This window comes from Eretmochelys imbricata, chromosome 7 (genome assembly GCF_965152235.1).
Source record: "Eretmochelys imbricata isolate rEreImb1 chromosome 7, rEreImb1.hap1, whole genome shotgun sequence".
NCBI lineage: Eukaryota > Metazoa > Chordata > Testudines > Cheloniidae > Eretmochelys > Eretmochelys imbricata.
Genome location: NC_135578.1, coordinates 54,221,135 through 54,238,188, shown reverse-complemented (window position 1 = coordinate 54,238,188; position 17,054 = coordinate 54,221,135). Strand labels below are relative to the sequence as shown.

The 17,054-nt window shown below is 46.6% G+C and overlaps 1 protein-coding gene across 4 annotated transcripts in view; it reads right to left on the bottom strand.

Annotated features, from left to right (window-relative positions):
- ZSWIM8 (zinc finger SWIM-type containing 8) overlaps positions 1-17,054 on the bottom strand; it is a 135,055-nt gene that overhangs the window by 20,715 nt on the left and 97,286 nt on the right. For all 4 annotated transcript variants that reach the window (XM_077821281.1, XM_077821280.1, XM_077821282.1 and 1 more), the window contains 9 exons: positions 15,038-16,037; positions 12,780-12,911; positions 10,093-10,272; positions 8,615-8,798; positions 7,936-8,034; positions 6,796-6,920; positions 4,845-5,079; positions 1,254-1,406; positions 150-372 (listed from right to left, as the gene is read on the bottom strand). In XM_077821281.1, the coding sequence (XP_077677407.1) occupies positions 150-372; positions 1,254-1,406; positions 4,845-5,079; positions 6,796-6,920; positions 7,936-8,034; positions 8,615-8,798; positions 10,093-10,272; positions 12,780-12,911; positions 15,038-16,037 (2,331 nt within the window). The remainder of the gene's footprint in view (positions 1-149; positions 373-1,253; positions 1,407-4,844; positions 5,080-6,795; positions 6,921-7,935; positions 8,035-8,614; positions 8,799-10,092; positions 10,273-12,779; positions 12,912-15,037; positions 16,038-17,054) is intronic.

Sequence of the window (17,054 nt, the reverse complement as noted above, 5' to 3'; positions counted from 1 at the left end):
TCTCTTCAGGCTCAGCAAGCTCTCACTAACAGGCATTCCACAAATGTACACATGTCCGTGTGTACACTTGACTCCGGACCAATGAAGCCACGAGGTGTCATGTACTAAGGGAAGAACACATGACAGTGGAAAGTGACTATGGATCTTACCTGCCAACTTCCACAGTCTTTGCACGTGCTCCACCACTGGCTCTCCTGCTGCCACTCGAGGATGATGAGCCCAGCGAGTCACTGGACGAGCTGCTGATGCTGTCACTGTCCTGTCCTCTGCCCCAGGAGGTGGCTGCCCATCCCCCACGAAGGGGCCGCCGACTGAGGGTTGGACTGCTGTCGGAGGTGGTTTCGGGAGCACTGCTGTCAATACTGGCCATGCCTACAACACCACAGACAACAGAGGGCATATCAATGGGCAAGCTCCTCTCTGGGACCATTGCACACCTGAACAGGTCCCAAGCCATTCACACCACAGGCAGGGTAAACAGCTGAGGAGGGTTTTATTTCTTTGCAAACCACAACTGGAATGTACATTCACAGACAAAACTGGCCAGTTCATCCAACCAATCCTGCACTGATTTTGCAGTTTCAAAATACAGAGTAGTCCACAGCGCCCCGACAGAGGGGAAAGGGAAGCCCATTGCACATACTTCCCTGCCATGCGCACTCCGCGTAGATCTTTGGTACATTTCGATGACGAGAATCAAAGCAATTGTACACATCAATCACCAAGCCCAGCAGACTGTGTATTATTTTATGGTTTTATCAAAAGAATGCAGTACAATGTCCCCATTGTATATATGGTATTTTAACATCCCATCCAATTTAAACAGAAGTTTTCCCCACCCGCAATCCCAAGACAACTTACCCCCAAACACACCCAGTTCCCACAGAAGGCAGCAGAAAGGGGGGGTAACTCAGCCAGTGAGCCAGTGGCAGCGTATCTGAGTTTGGCACAAAGCCCAAAAGCATGGTGCCCTGCTCCCTGGGCCAGCAGAAGCTGGGGGCACTGTGGAAACAGTGCATCCATTCAGTTCCAACATACCTAATTCGCCAGCCAGACCACAGGTAGTGTTAAACACAAGGGACTTTACAGGGAAAGACCTGTGTCCCCACCCCAAAGAGCTCACACACAGATAAGAACTGCTTTTTTCACTGGGGGGAGAGACTGACAAGAGAGTGGAAAGGTGGGTGAACTGGTTTGTCCCTGCAGAGGGCCTAGCACAGCTTTGAATGCTGTATGACTTGATAACCTCATACCTGTGTGTTTCTTCTTCTGCCTGACAGGTGAGCCCCAGCATCTCCCATTGTATCCACCTCGACTTCCAAGGGCCAGACGACTGGGAACCTTCCCCTCCTGTTTCACGACACTGGACTCCCCAGGCGGCTCGCAAGGAGACCTCTGAGAGCTCTCTGGACAAACGGGAAAGCAGCAAGAGACAATGAAACAAGTCTTGAAACGTATGTGAAGCCAGATGTCTCTGAACACCCCCATGCCTTTGTAAAGGCATAAACACTGCTTCTCTCACTCAAAAGAAATGAAGCCAGGTAAGCAGTGAAGCACCTGGGGCTGTGAAGGATAATCTGCCAGATCTGGAGTTTGATACAGATCATCCTTTTCTCATCCTCGGAGATGAGTGCTAAAAGCACAGCTGGCTTTTACATGTACAGGTTTACTCCTCAGTTGAGTTAAGACAGGGTGCTCTGGTATTTTTATCTGAGTTCCACATACATAATCCTGCCCCAGGATTTGAAGACACTTTACATTGTGTTTCAGGTCCTGCCTTGTCCACCTTCTCCTTCCCCACATGCTCTTCAGAAGGAGAACAGGACATTTCCAATAAGCAAAGGTCAGAATTCAGCATACAGCACGAAAAGAGCTTTTTCTAGAAGGTCACTTGTTCCAATTGCAACTGCCAAGGAAAGTCCAAGTTACCCCTTATTACATTACGGTGGTAACACAGCTCCTGGCTCTGACACTGACCTATTATGGGGTTTGGGGCAAGTCACTTAAACTGTTTCCTCATCATGTATAAATAAGGTCGTAGGGGGGAAATACAGCAATTAGTACATGGTCATGTAACTAAAAACTATACTACACTGTAATGCATATGCAGGAGGGGCAAAGCCACAAATATGCATAATATGGATGCGTTGCATCCGAGAGCGCTAAACGAGTTGGCGGATGTGATTGCGGAGCCATTGTCCAATATCTTTGAAAACTCATGAAGATCCGGGGAAGTTCCAGAGGACTGGAAAAAGGCTAATGTAGTGCCCATCTTTTAAAAAAAGGGAAGAAGGAGGATGCTGGGAACTACAGGCCAGGCAGCCTCACCTCAGTCCCCGGAAAAATCATGGAGCAGGTCCTCAAGGAATCAATCCTGAAGCATTTAGAGGAGAGGAAAGTGACCAAGAACAGTCAGCATGGATTCATCAAGGGCAAGTCATGCCTGACCAATCTAATTGCCTTCTATGACGAGATAACTGGTTCTGTGGATGAGGGGAAAGCAGTGGACGTGTTGTTCCTTGACTTTAGCAAAGCCTTTGACACTGTCTCCCACAGTATTCTTGTCAGCAAGTTAAAGAAGTATGGGCTGGATGAATGCACTATAAGGTGGGGAGAAAGTTGGCTAGATTGTCAGGCTCAACGAGTAGTGATCAATGGCTCCATGTCTAGTTGGCAGCCAGTATCAAGCGGAGTGCCCCAAGGGTCGGTCCTGGGGCCGGTTTTGTTCAATATCTTCATAAATGATCTGGAGGATGGTGTGGATTGCACCCTCAGCAAGTTTGCAGAAGACACTAAACTGGGAGGAGGAGTAGATACGCTGGAGGGTAGGGATAGGATACAGAAGGACCTAGACAAATTGGAGGATTGGGCCAAAAGAAATCTGATGAGGTTCAACAAGGACAAGTGCAGAGTTCTGCACTTAGGATGGAAGAATCCAATGCACCGCTACAGACGAGGGACCGAATGGCTAGGCAGCAGTTGTGCAGAAAAGGACCTAGGGGTTACAGTGGACAAGAAGCTGGATATGAGTCAACAGTGTGCCCTTGTTGCCAAGAAGGCCAATGGCATTTTGGGATGTATAAGTAGGGGCATTGCCAGCAGATCGAGGGACGTGATCGTTCCCATCTATTTGACATTGGTGAGGCCTCATCTGGAGCACTGTGTCCACTTTTGGGTCCCACACTACAAGAAGGATGTGGAAAAACTGGAAAACGTCCAGCGAAGGGCAACAAAAATGATTAGGGGACTGGAACACATGACTTATGAGGAGAGGCTGAGGGAACTGGGATTATTTAGTCTGTGGAAGAGAAGAATGAGGAGGGATTTGATAGCTGCTTTCAACTACCTGAAAGGGGGTTCCAAAGAGGATGGATCTAGAATATTCTCAGTGGTAGTGGATGACAGGACAAGGAGTAATGGTCTCAAGTTGCAGTGGGGGAGATTTAGGTGGATATTAGGAAAAACTAGGAGGGTGGTGAAACACTGGAATGCGTTGCCTAGGGAGGTGGTGGAATCTCCTTCCTTAGAAGTTTTTAAGGTCAGGCTTGACAAAGCCCTGGCTGGGATGATTTAATTGGGGATCGGTCCTGCTTTAAGCAGGGGGTTGGACTAGATGACCTCCTGAGGTCCCTTCCAACCCTGATATTCTATGATTCTATGATTGAATGTTTCTAGTGGTGTCAGGCTCCCACTGGGTCACATGGAAAAAATTCACTCAGCACTTAAAGTTTACTGAGCCATGAAGTTTTTCCACAAGAGCCAGCGAAACACTTCTGCCACTCAAAACTTGAGGACAAATTGTGGCATTAAGCCTCAGCCTTGCAGTGGGACTGCGCAGAACTGCAGCATCCTAGCAAGAGCTCACAGAGACAATGCCTCCCCCCAAGCTCCTGGGGGATGCAGCCATCGTGTCATACGTAGAGGGGACAGCTTGTACTTTTGCAGCCAACCAAGAAGATTTATTTCCATGACAAACTTCCTGCCCCAGCAGTTTTAGCTGCTCAAAGAAAGGTCAAGACCTTTTTTTTAATAAAGGGAGAACAATGTATTTTTCTAATTCCTTTTGTTCATAATCAATCAACTGTTTTCCTTCCAAGTTAAAAAAAACCATTGTCAGAGACCAGGCTTAGAACAGTTCAGTTTAACAGCTCGAACTTTCAGACAGTTCCATACAGCTGAAGCCAGGAGTTTAGAATAGAAATGCTACAGCAACCTTTCCTGTAGCTATTGCTATCGTCTCCAGCTATAACCAGTGTTGGTAGGAGAAGGTTAGAAGGGAACACCTCTCTTGAGCTGCATGCCATTCCCATACACGTCATGTGATGTCTTCCATTAAAGCAAGGGCACAGAGCACACGGGGAAACAAACTTCAGGGAGGGGAATTTATGCTCCTCTCCCACTGTTAACTCCCTTTCACCTTTACTTCCCACTCTCATCTAGTTTGCTGTTCTAGTCTGTTGATGTCACAGATGCCCCTGAAGCTGTACATAGGTTTTTTTTTGTAACTCCACAGCATTGTAATACCAACATAAAAGACGGTACTAGAGCAGTCTTTTTAAATGAATCAGGACCCAGTTTATCATTAGCTCTCTAGAGACAGGAAGCTTGAAGAGTTGAGTGAATTGTTCTGTGACACGAGAGTGGACAGAAATGCTTGAAGTGGGCGGTTAGTTTTACCCTACGAGCAAAGTGCAGTAGATGGAGTTCAGTGACAGTTGATTATCCAGACCATTGCACAAATCAGCCCTGGCCTCCTCCCAAAAGGAACAAGGACTTTCGTTTCCCTTCCCGTCAGTAAGTACAGGGCATTCTGCATGATCCCACTGGAACAGCAGATCTCTTACCCTGTGCACTCTTCTCCACAAAGCTTTCAGAAGGACTGCTCTGGACTGCAGTGGTTACACCTGCTTGCTGAGTGACTGACGTCCCTGGAAGCTGCTGGATAGCTGTGGTGGATTGGGCAGCATGTTTGGAAGGAGATTTCTGATTGGCTACTGTGGGTTTGCTGGATGAGTAGAAGGAACTCAGAGTCTGTGGCTTGTGCGTTTGGCTCTCTCTGTCTAGCAGTTTGTCTAAAATCTTTAATGGGGGAGAAAAATTGGGTTAGAGGCAGAGTGAGAAAACACCCATTATCCCAAAGGATACTGGCAAGGTACTAATTCAGCTTCTTACTGGGGGAAAATAAATTCTGTTAGACAAGAGTGTCAAGAAAATACATGTCCAGCTCCTTTAGGAAAAGCAGGCTCTGAGATCAGCCAGACAGGTTCCATACTCACATGACTGCACCACTGTGTAAGGGTAGACTCAAATGGTACCAACTGCTCCTTCTCCATTTACATGCATCTTAAAAATCCAATGACCCCTCCAACATTCAATATGGAAACAATTCTGATTCTCATCGGGTGGTTAAATCACAGAACTGGGAGCCAGGAGATCTGGGTTCTATTCACACTACTGCCACAGACTCACTGGGTGACCTTGGCCAAGTCATTACACTTTTGTGCCTCAGTTTAATACCAACCTACTGTACAGAAGTGTTGAAAGGCCTTTGAGACTTCTATATACTAGAGAAATGCACTCTATTATTCTTTAACAATAGTTTCTGATCCTTACTTTTCTATTTTTATTACTAGGGAACATTTGCATGAAAACAATTTGTGTTGTTCATTCACACAAAAGTAACCAATTTTGATGTCTCAGTGAACTAATGTCTAGATTACTGGTCATGCCACAGGCAGAGGATTGTAACATGAAATAGGGGAAAGAGCAGCAGAACAGGTAAACTCTTTAAGAAGGTAGAAAAATGCTGAAAATACTCTAGAAGAATAGAATTGTTTCTGAATAGAATGGGCTTCAAAGTTTTTCATGAAGAATCAGCAATTCTTTAATTGTTCTGCACAATTATGTCCTTCCAAGTCCAAATAAGATATACACGTGTACACATGCAGCTGAGTTGGGATATATTACAGTAGAACCTCAGAGTTACAAACACTGGAGTTACAAACTGACTGGTCAACCACACACTGCATTTGGAAGAAGAAGTACACTATTGGGCAGCAGCAGAGTTTAAAAAAAAAAAGCAAATACAGTACAGTACTGTGTTAAATGTATGCTACTAAAAAAAAATGAAGGGAAAGTTTAAAAAAAGATTTGACGAAGTAAGAACACTATTTCTGTGCTCATTTCATTTAAATTAAAGTTTCAAAGCTGTATTAAGTCAATGTTCAGTTGTAAACTTCCAAAAGAACAACCATAACTTTTTGTTCAGAGTTAAAAACATTTCACAGTTACAAACAACCTCCATTCCCAAGGTGTTCATAACTCTGAGGTTCTGTTGTATGAAGTAAAATGTTGGTTACAATTTTCTGTACAGGTACCCGGGTTACAGGGCAAAGTGGACTGGCACTAGGACAACATGTAAAACAGAGCCCAATACCTCAAAGAACACAGGACTAACACTTTGGCAGGGCAAAGAATGCAGGCCAATATCCCTGGGGCAAAACTGAGCCAGCACCCAGAGCAGATACAGAACTACCCAGAAAATCCAAAGGCACAGGCGACAGCATCCTAATGGATGAAGGATCAGATGTAGTGAATGAGAACGAAGTGTGAGAGATGTGTGACGCCAGGCTGAAATTTAGGAACCCCTTGGAAATTAGGCCTGTGCAGAGTAACTTACGGTATGCACTCAGATTTTGCCTTGGAAGGAGAATACAAGCAATACAATGCAGCCCTAAGGCCATGAGTGGGATATGACACAGGGTAATTCAGCTCTGATCACTTAAAGGGACACACCTTTTTCAGTTTAGACTGGTCATCTTTGTATGTGATCATCAGAGCTAGAGCCAGATCACCCTTCTCTCTTCGGGTTCCTTCGCAGAGAAGAGGGTGTTCTGCTTCACTCACAGTCGTCTTCATGCCTGCAGGGCCAAGAAGAGAAGGATGCAGAGACAGGTGAATTCAAGAGGCTTAAGAGTGTCTGATACATTTTACCTCTTTCCCTGTACTCTATTGTTCATCTCCCCCTATTAGTCATGAAGAAAAGAGTTCGCCCTCTTTTGCTTGTTGACATTACACATAGTTTATGCCCTTGAGAATGAGAGCTGGAGTCTGTCCCAGAATTCTGCACTGCAACTGCCAGGGTAACCTGATCCTGACAGGCCAAAAGGTGAGCGTCCAGGCCTGCCTGAGGCTCCTTCCTGGAGACAAAGGAAGTGGAATACTAGACACTCAGACTGCTCACGCTCTTTGCTGCCTCCAGTTTCTGCAGCGGCCACTTAGCAGACATTCAAACACTATCAGTGTATCTTTCCTTCTGGGGAGGAGGTGGTGGAGGAAAGAAAATTGTTCTGATAACACCACACATATACTAACTTTAAACTCACGTATGTAATACCACAAGCCTGCTATACACACCACCACTTTCTTGCTAAAACACATGAATTGGAAGCCAGGAATTTTGTGTAACTCACCCATGAAGACTGAGCCAAGTCTGAGCTAACCATGAGTATCCCACGGAGTAATTCTACTGGGTTTTTATTGTTGAGGTTTAACCCCTTCTGAACTGACTGCCTGTTAATCTCTGCACTGTTCAGGCTCCAGCTATGCTTAACTGGCAACTCTTTCAGGCAAATAGCAACAAAAATGGTTGAAAACACACTCTCTACCCCTTTAACAGCCCACCTGTCAATTTCAGTCCTCAGCTGCATTTCTCCCACAATGCACCTCAAACCTGACACCCAGGATCTCCTGTTTTCCCACGCCCAGATTCCCTCCCCAGCTCTGACAATATCCCACCAAAACACTTCCACTTCTGCACCAATGAAACCCAGGTCAACAGGCATCAATTCACTCCACAAAAGGGGGCAGGATTCAGAATGTGAATGAGAAAAGCCCTCCTCCTCCTCTGAGGTGGAGGAAGAGCTGGATTCTTACCAAGAGCAGCAACAGCTGCCTCAAAACCAAGCTCCTCATCTCCAGGCATTTCATTATTCCAGTTACGGCTTGGGGGTCTGGACCCTGTCGGAGAAACCACTGGAGAGACAGGAGAAGACAGTTAGTGCCCAGCTGTAGGAAGCTAGGACCCAAAAGCAGAATGTATTCTAGGATCTGTCTCGGGTTTGTGCTCCCATTTCAAACCACCATTCCAGCCCTAAGGTCATGGCATGGGTCTGCTGCTTTCTCCCTCTCCCTCAACTGAACCCCTCCAACCCTAGCAAGCTCTGCTTCAGAATGGGTTTGGAAGCCAAATTCTCTTTCTGATGGTTAATGTATTTGTTTCCTCCAACAGAAGCAGCAGTGGGGTCGTAAAAAATATATTGAAAGGCTCTGTGACTATTTTACAGGGACACAAATGGGTCAGAAATGTGATAAGATTCCCAATGTTTTTGTATGAAAGGGGAGCTAGGAAGGAGGTCAGTACTGAAGAAGAGAGAGTCTCCATAGCAATGTGGAGGGAACAGCAGAAGTAGGTATAACTTTAGGGTGAACAAGTAAGAATGGGATGCAATCATCATAAGGGAAGTGCAGATTTTCCCTGAAAGCTTCTTTTGGTCCCCAAGGTTCAGAGTCTAGGAACGTGACCCTTCTGCATACACACCAACTGGGACAGTACCTGGAGTACATAGGACATCAAATATGAAGCTGGCCAGCATGAGAGGCAGAACAGGGCGGTAATCACACAAGGTTCCTTCTCTCAGCTCTTCAGCCCTTCCTCGAATGGTGTTCATCTCATTAGTGCCCAAAGGGATCTTCTTTAATAAGGCCACAATCTCAGACTCCTGGTACGCCAGCTTCACCTGAGGGTACCCACAAGGAAGCAAAAAAAGCCATCACAGACCGCTGGACATAGAACCATCTTGCCCTACGCAGATGATCAAATATAGGAATAACCCTGAAACAGTTTTTATTGATTCATTAGCATACAATCCATTGATCTCATGCCACTCCCTGCCTTCTCCCACACAGAGACAATAGTGAGGATGGTGCCCAGTTGGAGGCCAGCCCATAGGACATGAAAGTCTAATAGACTTGCTTTACTCTATACACAACCTTCTCGTCACCTTCCCTTTCCAACCAATTACTCTGAGGTCTGGTTGGGGAAAAAAGGTCAGTAGTCTTCATCAGGAAATATGGAGAAGCATCCAGCCAGATAGGTCACTAGAAAGGCAGATCATTCCCAGTCCTACAGAGAAGGATGTTATCTTGTGCAATACAACAACTGAGGAGGAAAGGACTGTCCAAGAGGGGAATGGACAATATTCCAGTACATATTCCACTGAACAAAGATTGTTGGATTACAGTGTGTTATTCTCCACTGTAGTGTTCTTTCCATTTTTAATGCACTGTTTCCCATGCCAGCTTAAGCATTCAGTGAATTCCAGATCCACATTTAATCTTGTCAGCAGACACTGTTAAGCATGAATGTAGATAACCTTAGGGTAATAAGTTTATTCCTTAGTAGGAGCCTGGTAATATCTGCACCTTCAGGGGATTCTGCAATCTTGCAAGTCAGAAAGTGACAGGAGCAGCAACTCATACAACCAAGGTCTGAAAAGATCACATTTTTACAGAAGGTGGCCTATGGGCATTAATTAAAGTGTGTGAAGTTGTGTACCTACCGTTGTGTACGCATTCAGATGTCTAAATATATAGTACAATTTACTCTAAGGTGTGAAATTTAAAATGAGTTAGTTAAACCAGTGCAAACCCTGTGGGGAACTCCAGAATGGCTTTATTTCAGATCAGTTTAGAGTGCCCACACAGGGGTTTCCATCAGTTTAATTAAATCATTTTAAGTTTACCTCTTAAGATAAACAATTGCAACTTTCTCCTGTAGACAAGCGCTGAACTTCCTCCCACAGATTTAGCCCAAGGTGTCTTCAACATAGGAGTAACCTTTGCTACACAAATTCTAGGTCACTCACGGACTCACTCAGTGCCTGCTTGGCTCTATGAAGACTAATTCTGAGAGAACTCCTAAAGGCAGGACCTGATGCACAGAACTCTAACGGGGAATACTTGAGCATGAAGGGGGAAACCCCAGCAGCGCAGTGCTGCTCACAGGTACAGTCTTTCTGAGCCACTTTATACCTCCAGGGCCTTGGTAGAGGCAGGAGGCCTCTGTAGCTCCAGGGCGAACATGCCAATGCGGAAGGCCAGGTTGTGATATTCCAGCCTCTCGCTCAGCACTGTCAGCAGGAAAGCAGCTTTGGACAGGGTGTTGGTTGCCATCCATGTCTGCTTGCTGGTTGACACCTTGTTCTTCTTCCCCTGTGTGAGGAGTAGTTCATAACAGGTTTGTTAGGAAATGAATTGAAATGCAGTGCAAGGATGTGCCGGTGATTCCCCCTATGCTCCTGCCTGCAGGAGCTCCTCCCCACCTGTGCACTGAGGAGAACACGCACCTATTATTCCGGAAGCACTGTTTTGTCCTGGCTCTACCTATTGCCCTGTCCCCCTCCATAATCCAGCAGTTTCTGGGTGATGAAACAGACCCAATTTTACATGCTACCTTCTTTTGGTGCAGAATCCCAATTACCACTGGTTATGGATGGCTCCTCCCCCACAGCATCTGTCTACCCTTCCCTCATATGACAATGCAATGGGGGCTCCTGCCTCCTCACTAAGCCATCTCTTCCAATATTGGACCATTTTAGCAGGTGGGTGCTGGCTTGGACAAACTATATAACAACTATATTCTTGCCAGCAAGGTAAAAAAAAGTATGGATTGGATTAATAGACTATAAGGTGGATAGACAGCTGGCTAGATCGTCAGGCTTAACGGGTAGTGATCAACGGCTCAATGTCTAGTTGGCAGCTGGTATCAAGTGGAGTACCCCAGGGGTTTGTCCTGGGGCCGGTTTTGTTCAACATCTTCATTAATGATCTGGATGATGGGATGGATTGCACCCTCAGCAAATTCACAGATGACACTAAGTTGAAGGGAGAGGTAGATTTGCTGGAGGGTAGGGATAGGGTCCAGAGTGACCTAGACAAATTGGAGGATTGGGCCAAAAGAAATCTGATGAGGTTCAACAAGGACAAGTGCAGAGTCCTGCACTTAGGACAGAAGAATCCCATGCACCACTACAGGTTGGGGACTGAATGGCTAGGCAGCAGTTGTGCAGAAAACGACCTAGGGGTTACAGTGGACGAGAAGCTGGATATGAGTCAACAGTGTGCCCTTATTGCCAAGAAGGCTAATGGGATATTGGGCTGCATTAGCAGGAGCATTGCCAGCAGATTAAGGGAAGTGATTATTCCCCTCTATTCGGCACTGGTGAGGCCACATCTGGAGTATTGTGTCCAGTTTTGGGCCCCCTACTACAGAAAAGATGTGGACAAACTGGAGGGAGTTCAGCAGAGAGCAACGAAACTGATCAGGGGCTGGGGCACATGACTTATGAGGAGAGGCTGAGGGAACTGGGATTGTTTACGCTGCAGAAGAGAAGAGTAAAGGGGATTTGATAGCAGCCTTCAACTACCTGAAGGGGGGGTTCCAAAGAGACGGAGCTCAGTTGTTCTCAGTGACAGATTACAGAACAAGGAGCAATGGTCTCAAGTTGCAGTGGGGGGGGTCTAGGTTGGATATTAGGAAACATTATTTCACTAGGAGGGTGGTGAAGCACTGGAAGGGTTACCTGGGGAGGTGGTGGAATCTCCATTCTTAGAAGTTTTTAAGGCCCGGCTTGACAAAGCTCTGGCTGGGATGATTTAGTTGGGGCTGGTCCTGCTTTGAACAGGGGGTTGGACTAGACCTCCAGTGGTCTCTTCCAACCCTAATCTTCTATGATTCTATAACCTTGATTCCCTTTCAATGGTAGGGACACCACCAAGACAAGCGTAGCTGGCTTAATGCCATGTGGATTCCCAGACATCCTTTCCTTTCTCATTTCCTCCCACTTCCAATTCTCTACTCCGAGATCCCAAAGCTTCCACCACTTTAGAAGACAACTCTAGAGACTAAAAATGCATTGTTAACATGTGCTCAACTTCCAGAGGAGTTTGCTCTCTCAGGGTCCAAGCAATAGTGCATGTTATAAAGGAAGTGACTGAGGGTTTAAATACGGAAGAGGTACGGAAAATCCATGAAGACCAGGTAAGTGAAGTGAATGTAGGGCTATGGAAAAACAAGGCCGTATTTTTGGTATTGGCATTTAATTATGTAGCACACAGTGACATTTGCTTTAAACATGCTTCCAGGGTGCAATGTTAAATCAAGTGTTTTGTTCAAATGGAAGGTGTAGATCCACAAGGGACCACTGGTAGGAGCTGTTCATTGTGGTTCCCATCTGGCAGACAAGAACACTTGAGTGCAGGCAGAGATAGGAAGGCTGTGTGAGGCGCCGGGTCTAGTGAGGGTAGGGATGACTGAAAGTCCCTTCAAGTCATGCTGAAGGACCCATTGCCCTTTTTCAGGTGAAATGCTGAACAGCCAGAGAAGTCTGATCTAAAGGGGGTTCAGGGCAGACCAAGGCCTGGTACAGCCCTGTACAGAGAGAAGAACCACCACCAGCGAATATTACTGCATTTGAGTCTTGCTGAATCGTGAAATTCTGTTCATCTGCCCGAGTGTTTCTGTGCCCTTGACACAGTGGACAGGCAGCGAGAGTTAAAAAATCAAGACCAAAACACAATATAATTATTTTTAACCTCATGATTTTAGGGCAAACTTCATGATCTTTTTCCATATGACTCATGATTTTTGAATTGTTGGGGCTGGCAATCCCGTGTATTCCTCCCCACACTCCCTTCTTTTCACAAAGGCACCTCTCTACCTTGGTTGGGGGCTGCTCCACCTTGAGATCTGGAGGATTGGCCAGTAGGTCCCTGGCCAGTTCTACAGTCAGACGGCATGCTTCATTACTGTATCCGTGTGCATAGAGAGCCTCTGCACAGGCAAAGAGGATCTGAAAATAAAGGGATAGAGGATCAGATTTAGTCCACGCGCCTCACAACGGGAGTCAACTCCATCCTGCCCATTTTCTCATTTGGTGTCACTAAAAACAGAGTTAAACACTGATCTGAGCTCAGATTTGTATCTAACGCTCATGTTCCTGCCTTCTGTTATGCAGCCCCTCTGCCTGGAACAGGTCCACCATGCTCTCCAACGTGTCTCAAAAACACAGCTTCCAAGAGGTCTAATCCCCTTCCCTCGAAGCGCTAACAGAGGCAATTACATCAATATTGCACATTTTTCTCAACAATATGCTCTCGTTCAAACAAGAATCAATTCAGTGAAGTCCTGTGGCCTGCATTATACAGGAGGTCAGACTAGATCATCACAGGGGCCCCTTCTGATCTTCATAAATATCTAAGTGCCTATGAATAGAGTGGGGAAAAACCCCAAACAAAAATCAAAATCAACCTGTATAATTAATTCTCTCTCCCCCTTTCCTAGCATCCCAATATCCCTTCCTCAGTGCACTGTCTACTTCGACATAAGCTCCTCCCACTCATCTGCGAAGTTCCAGGCATACTTTTGAGGTTTTGATACACGGGACTGGTAGCACAACCTATTAAGATTGCCTGACATTTGCCTTTATAAGACCCTGTTTTCATTTGCTTGTCATTTTATCAAACTAACTTTTTGGGCTGAAATTTTCCTGATTGGGTGTCTGCCTCAGGCTAAGAGGAATACATTTTCAGCAATTCAGCTGTTCCAGAGCGAGGCTAGGAGAAATATGTTAGTTTTGTTCATGTTTAACATTTTCTTTGAGGAGCTCTAGTGTCCCCATGCTTAGGAGCAGAGACTTGAAATTTGGAAGGGGAGTGGTCTTTGTCAGAGATGTGCCTTTGGATGTTCCCATTAAAATCCACCCAAATTTAGCCAAGTTATAGCCTTTGGGGGAAAAAAGCACCATTTGCCCATGCTTGTGAGAGACTTAGAGCTTCACAGATAAATTCCCCCAAAATTTATCCACATGGGGCTGAGCTTCACAGGACTTCACCTGCACTTGCCCCTCTGGATTGCTGCAGCCAGGGCTGGGCATCAGAATTGAGAGCAGGGAGCCTGCCTCTCCTGTGCTTTCAGTGTCTGCTCTGCAGGCCCAAGAAGAAACCTGTGTAATTTGAATGCAGAGGTGACAAGAGCTGGACCTGGGGTTTGGGGAGCAGATTGGAAAAAAGACACCTTGGAGAAGGGAGGAAAGACTCGGACTGCAAGCTGGTGAGGGAGAGGGAAACTGAGGCTGGAAGTTGGAGGGACTGGCTGGGCAAGAGACTAGGACTGGGAGCCAGCAGGTAGCAGGAGACAGACAGATTAGATGAGGAGCTGAGGGGGAGGGGAGACTAGGACCAGCAGAGCAAGCAAACTAGGACTGGGAACCAGTGGGGTGAGAGAGAGAGAGAGAGAGATCTAATAATGAGCTGGGGTAAACAATGCTGAGATTGTATAAGGAATCTGGGGAGGGAGACTGGGCCTGGGAGCCAGTGGGGACAGGAAATGAGACTGGTCACACAAGATGGTGGGAGGGAGGAACTAGAACTGGTTGGGCAAGGATATTGGGAACAAGGAGCTGGGTTGATTTTGGGGGGGGGGGGGGTAAGGGAGAAGAGGGGGCTGGGAACAAGGAACTGGGTGATTGTGGGGGACTGGAAATGACTGTGCAAAGAGGCTGGGATGGGGAGCCGGAAACCTGGCACAAGGAATCTAGGGGCAGGGGAGATTAGAAATGGCTAGGTGAGGAGACTGGAAAAAGCAGCCAGGGATGGGGAACAGACAAAACTAGGCCAGGGACAGAAGGGTCAAGCTTTGGGGGAAATGGGTAGAAGCGTTTGCGATCACTAGAACACACTGCCCTCCAGAGCCTCAAATGGAACGTGTGATACCAAATCTCACCCTTCCGCTGAGGTCAGGAAAAAACAGCATAAATTCTATCATAATGGGGACCAAAATAATGTAGCACAACCAACTTTAATTCCTGCCTTTCTTCACAAACTTAATAATGTTCTTTTAACTTACTTTATATATGTTACACTCACAAAAACTAAGAAAAATAATCACGTTGCTATTTTCCAACTAGAGCTAGCTCACCTCCATCCTGTTCTCCTGCTCCAAGGGCTTTATACCAGCAAAGATGTCCTGCTCCTCTTCATTCCCCCCCTCTGCTTTGTCCTCCTCCTCCTTGGCCACCTCCTGTGGATTCAGATAGTACACCTGGTAATCATCTTCCTCTTCTCCCTCCTCCCCGCCCCCTGCTGCACCATTCTCTCCCACTTCTGGCTTCCGGCTTGCACCGTTCTCATCTGCAGAAGGCAGATCGTCGTCTCCACTGCCCACTTCTTCCACGGAATCCTTTGGAGCTTTCTTGGCAGCAGGATTGCTCCGGATGCTGGGCTCAGGACCCTCCGAGAAGTACACCCCCCCGTCATCTTCAAAGGTGTCTCTATAGCTCCTATTCAGGGGGCTCTCTGTGAAACTGAAGGTGTTACTGGCCTCCGCCCCCAGAGCCAAGCTGCTGTCATCCAGGCTCATCTCTGCCAAGTCTGGTTCCAGAGAGCTGTCTTCACTGCTCATGCGGCGTTTCCCACTATGTTTACTGGCTAAGCTTTTCCCCACTGGCAGCTTGGCCTTGCCTACTGCTGTCTTATAAACCACCTTATCTCCTTCCGCTGAAAGTCGGCGCAGAGCCCTCTGGGGGGCTTCAGTGACAACTTTCCGCTTCCCAATAAGTTCCTTAGGACGGACAGCTGGCTCTTGCGAAGAGGGGCGTGACCTGTCCCCTGGCTGCAGACAGGTTCCCCCAGGTTCCTGCCCATGGCCTCTGCCAGCCTCACACGTGGTTTCCACACACTGCAACCGACAGTTCCTCTGCTGGACGGCCTTTACCCAACAGAACGAATTCTTCTTATCAGTGCTGCTGTAGGTGATGCCAGGGATGGGATAGGCCTCCTCCCAGTTGAAGTAACAGGCTTCCACAGCTGGTTTGAAACCTTGGAAGAGCTTCTCTAGGGATTTCTTGTGCTGCCCCCTCTTGACATTATCTATGACTTTCAGCTGCCACTGTCTGAGTTGGGTGCAAAGGTCCCTGCGCCTGGAGGAAGAGGAGAGGGAAGAGAAGACAGATCAGAAAGCAGTCATAAAACACACCATGACAAAAAGCCCCCCCACCTCACAGAATACCTCATCCTCCCCCAGAAAACCCTTCTGCTGAATTAGCATAAATGGCATAGTCGGTCAGAAAACAGCACAGAGAAGATAAAGGAAAGAGACGTGTCAAAAATCAGCTTCTACACAGGCCTATGCCATGGAAGCCAAATGCTGCCAAGTCAAACGTGGGAATGTGTTGTAGACTGGAGGCTCAGGATGAAGCACTGGCTTGTGAGGTCCTGAGCAGCTACATCCCAAAGTTCACCCATCACAGATGTGACATTAGCACTCTGGTAAACAGCGAAGGACTACAACAGGGAACTGTTGTACATCCGGAATAAGAATCACTGGCAAAGCAAAGTGAGAAAGTTTGCACAGGGCTTGAAGCCGTACTATGCCTGGCTCCAATCAGTGCTATTGGTCCGCCTCTCGTGAACACTAAAGCCTACACAAACCATCCAAAGTGCCAAGGAAAACATTGCTAAAGCACTGGGGAAATCCCAAGTTTTTCAGTGAACCCTCCTCCTACCTTTGCCATTGATTCCAGAGTTCTGGGGAACAAAACTGAACATCTCAATCTTCTAGTGATTTTATCAGTCCCAGAAGCAAAAGGTGGTAAACTGAGCAAGGGATGTAAGTTTGGACTCATTAGGATAAAAGGAACTCTATACCACCAACTGTTTCCATTTGACCACTAGGAAAACCAATTAGCTAGAAATAGGCTGATGGGGATTAGTTAAAAAGGTAGCAAGGGGCAGGGAAACTACTCATAGAAAAGGTACCATTAGGATAGGGGGAAGCTGCAACAAGTTGTGAAGGCTGTAGCAAGCCTCATTATGCTCCACTGAAAAACAGCATGCAGGAATGAGAATAAAACAAGTCAAAGGAATTGAAAGTGGGCACCTTTCTGGTGACTCTATACAAACTGTAGAAGAATTGGAAATAAAGCAAAAGGCATTTG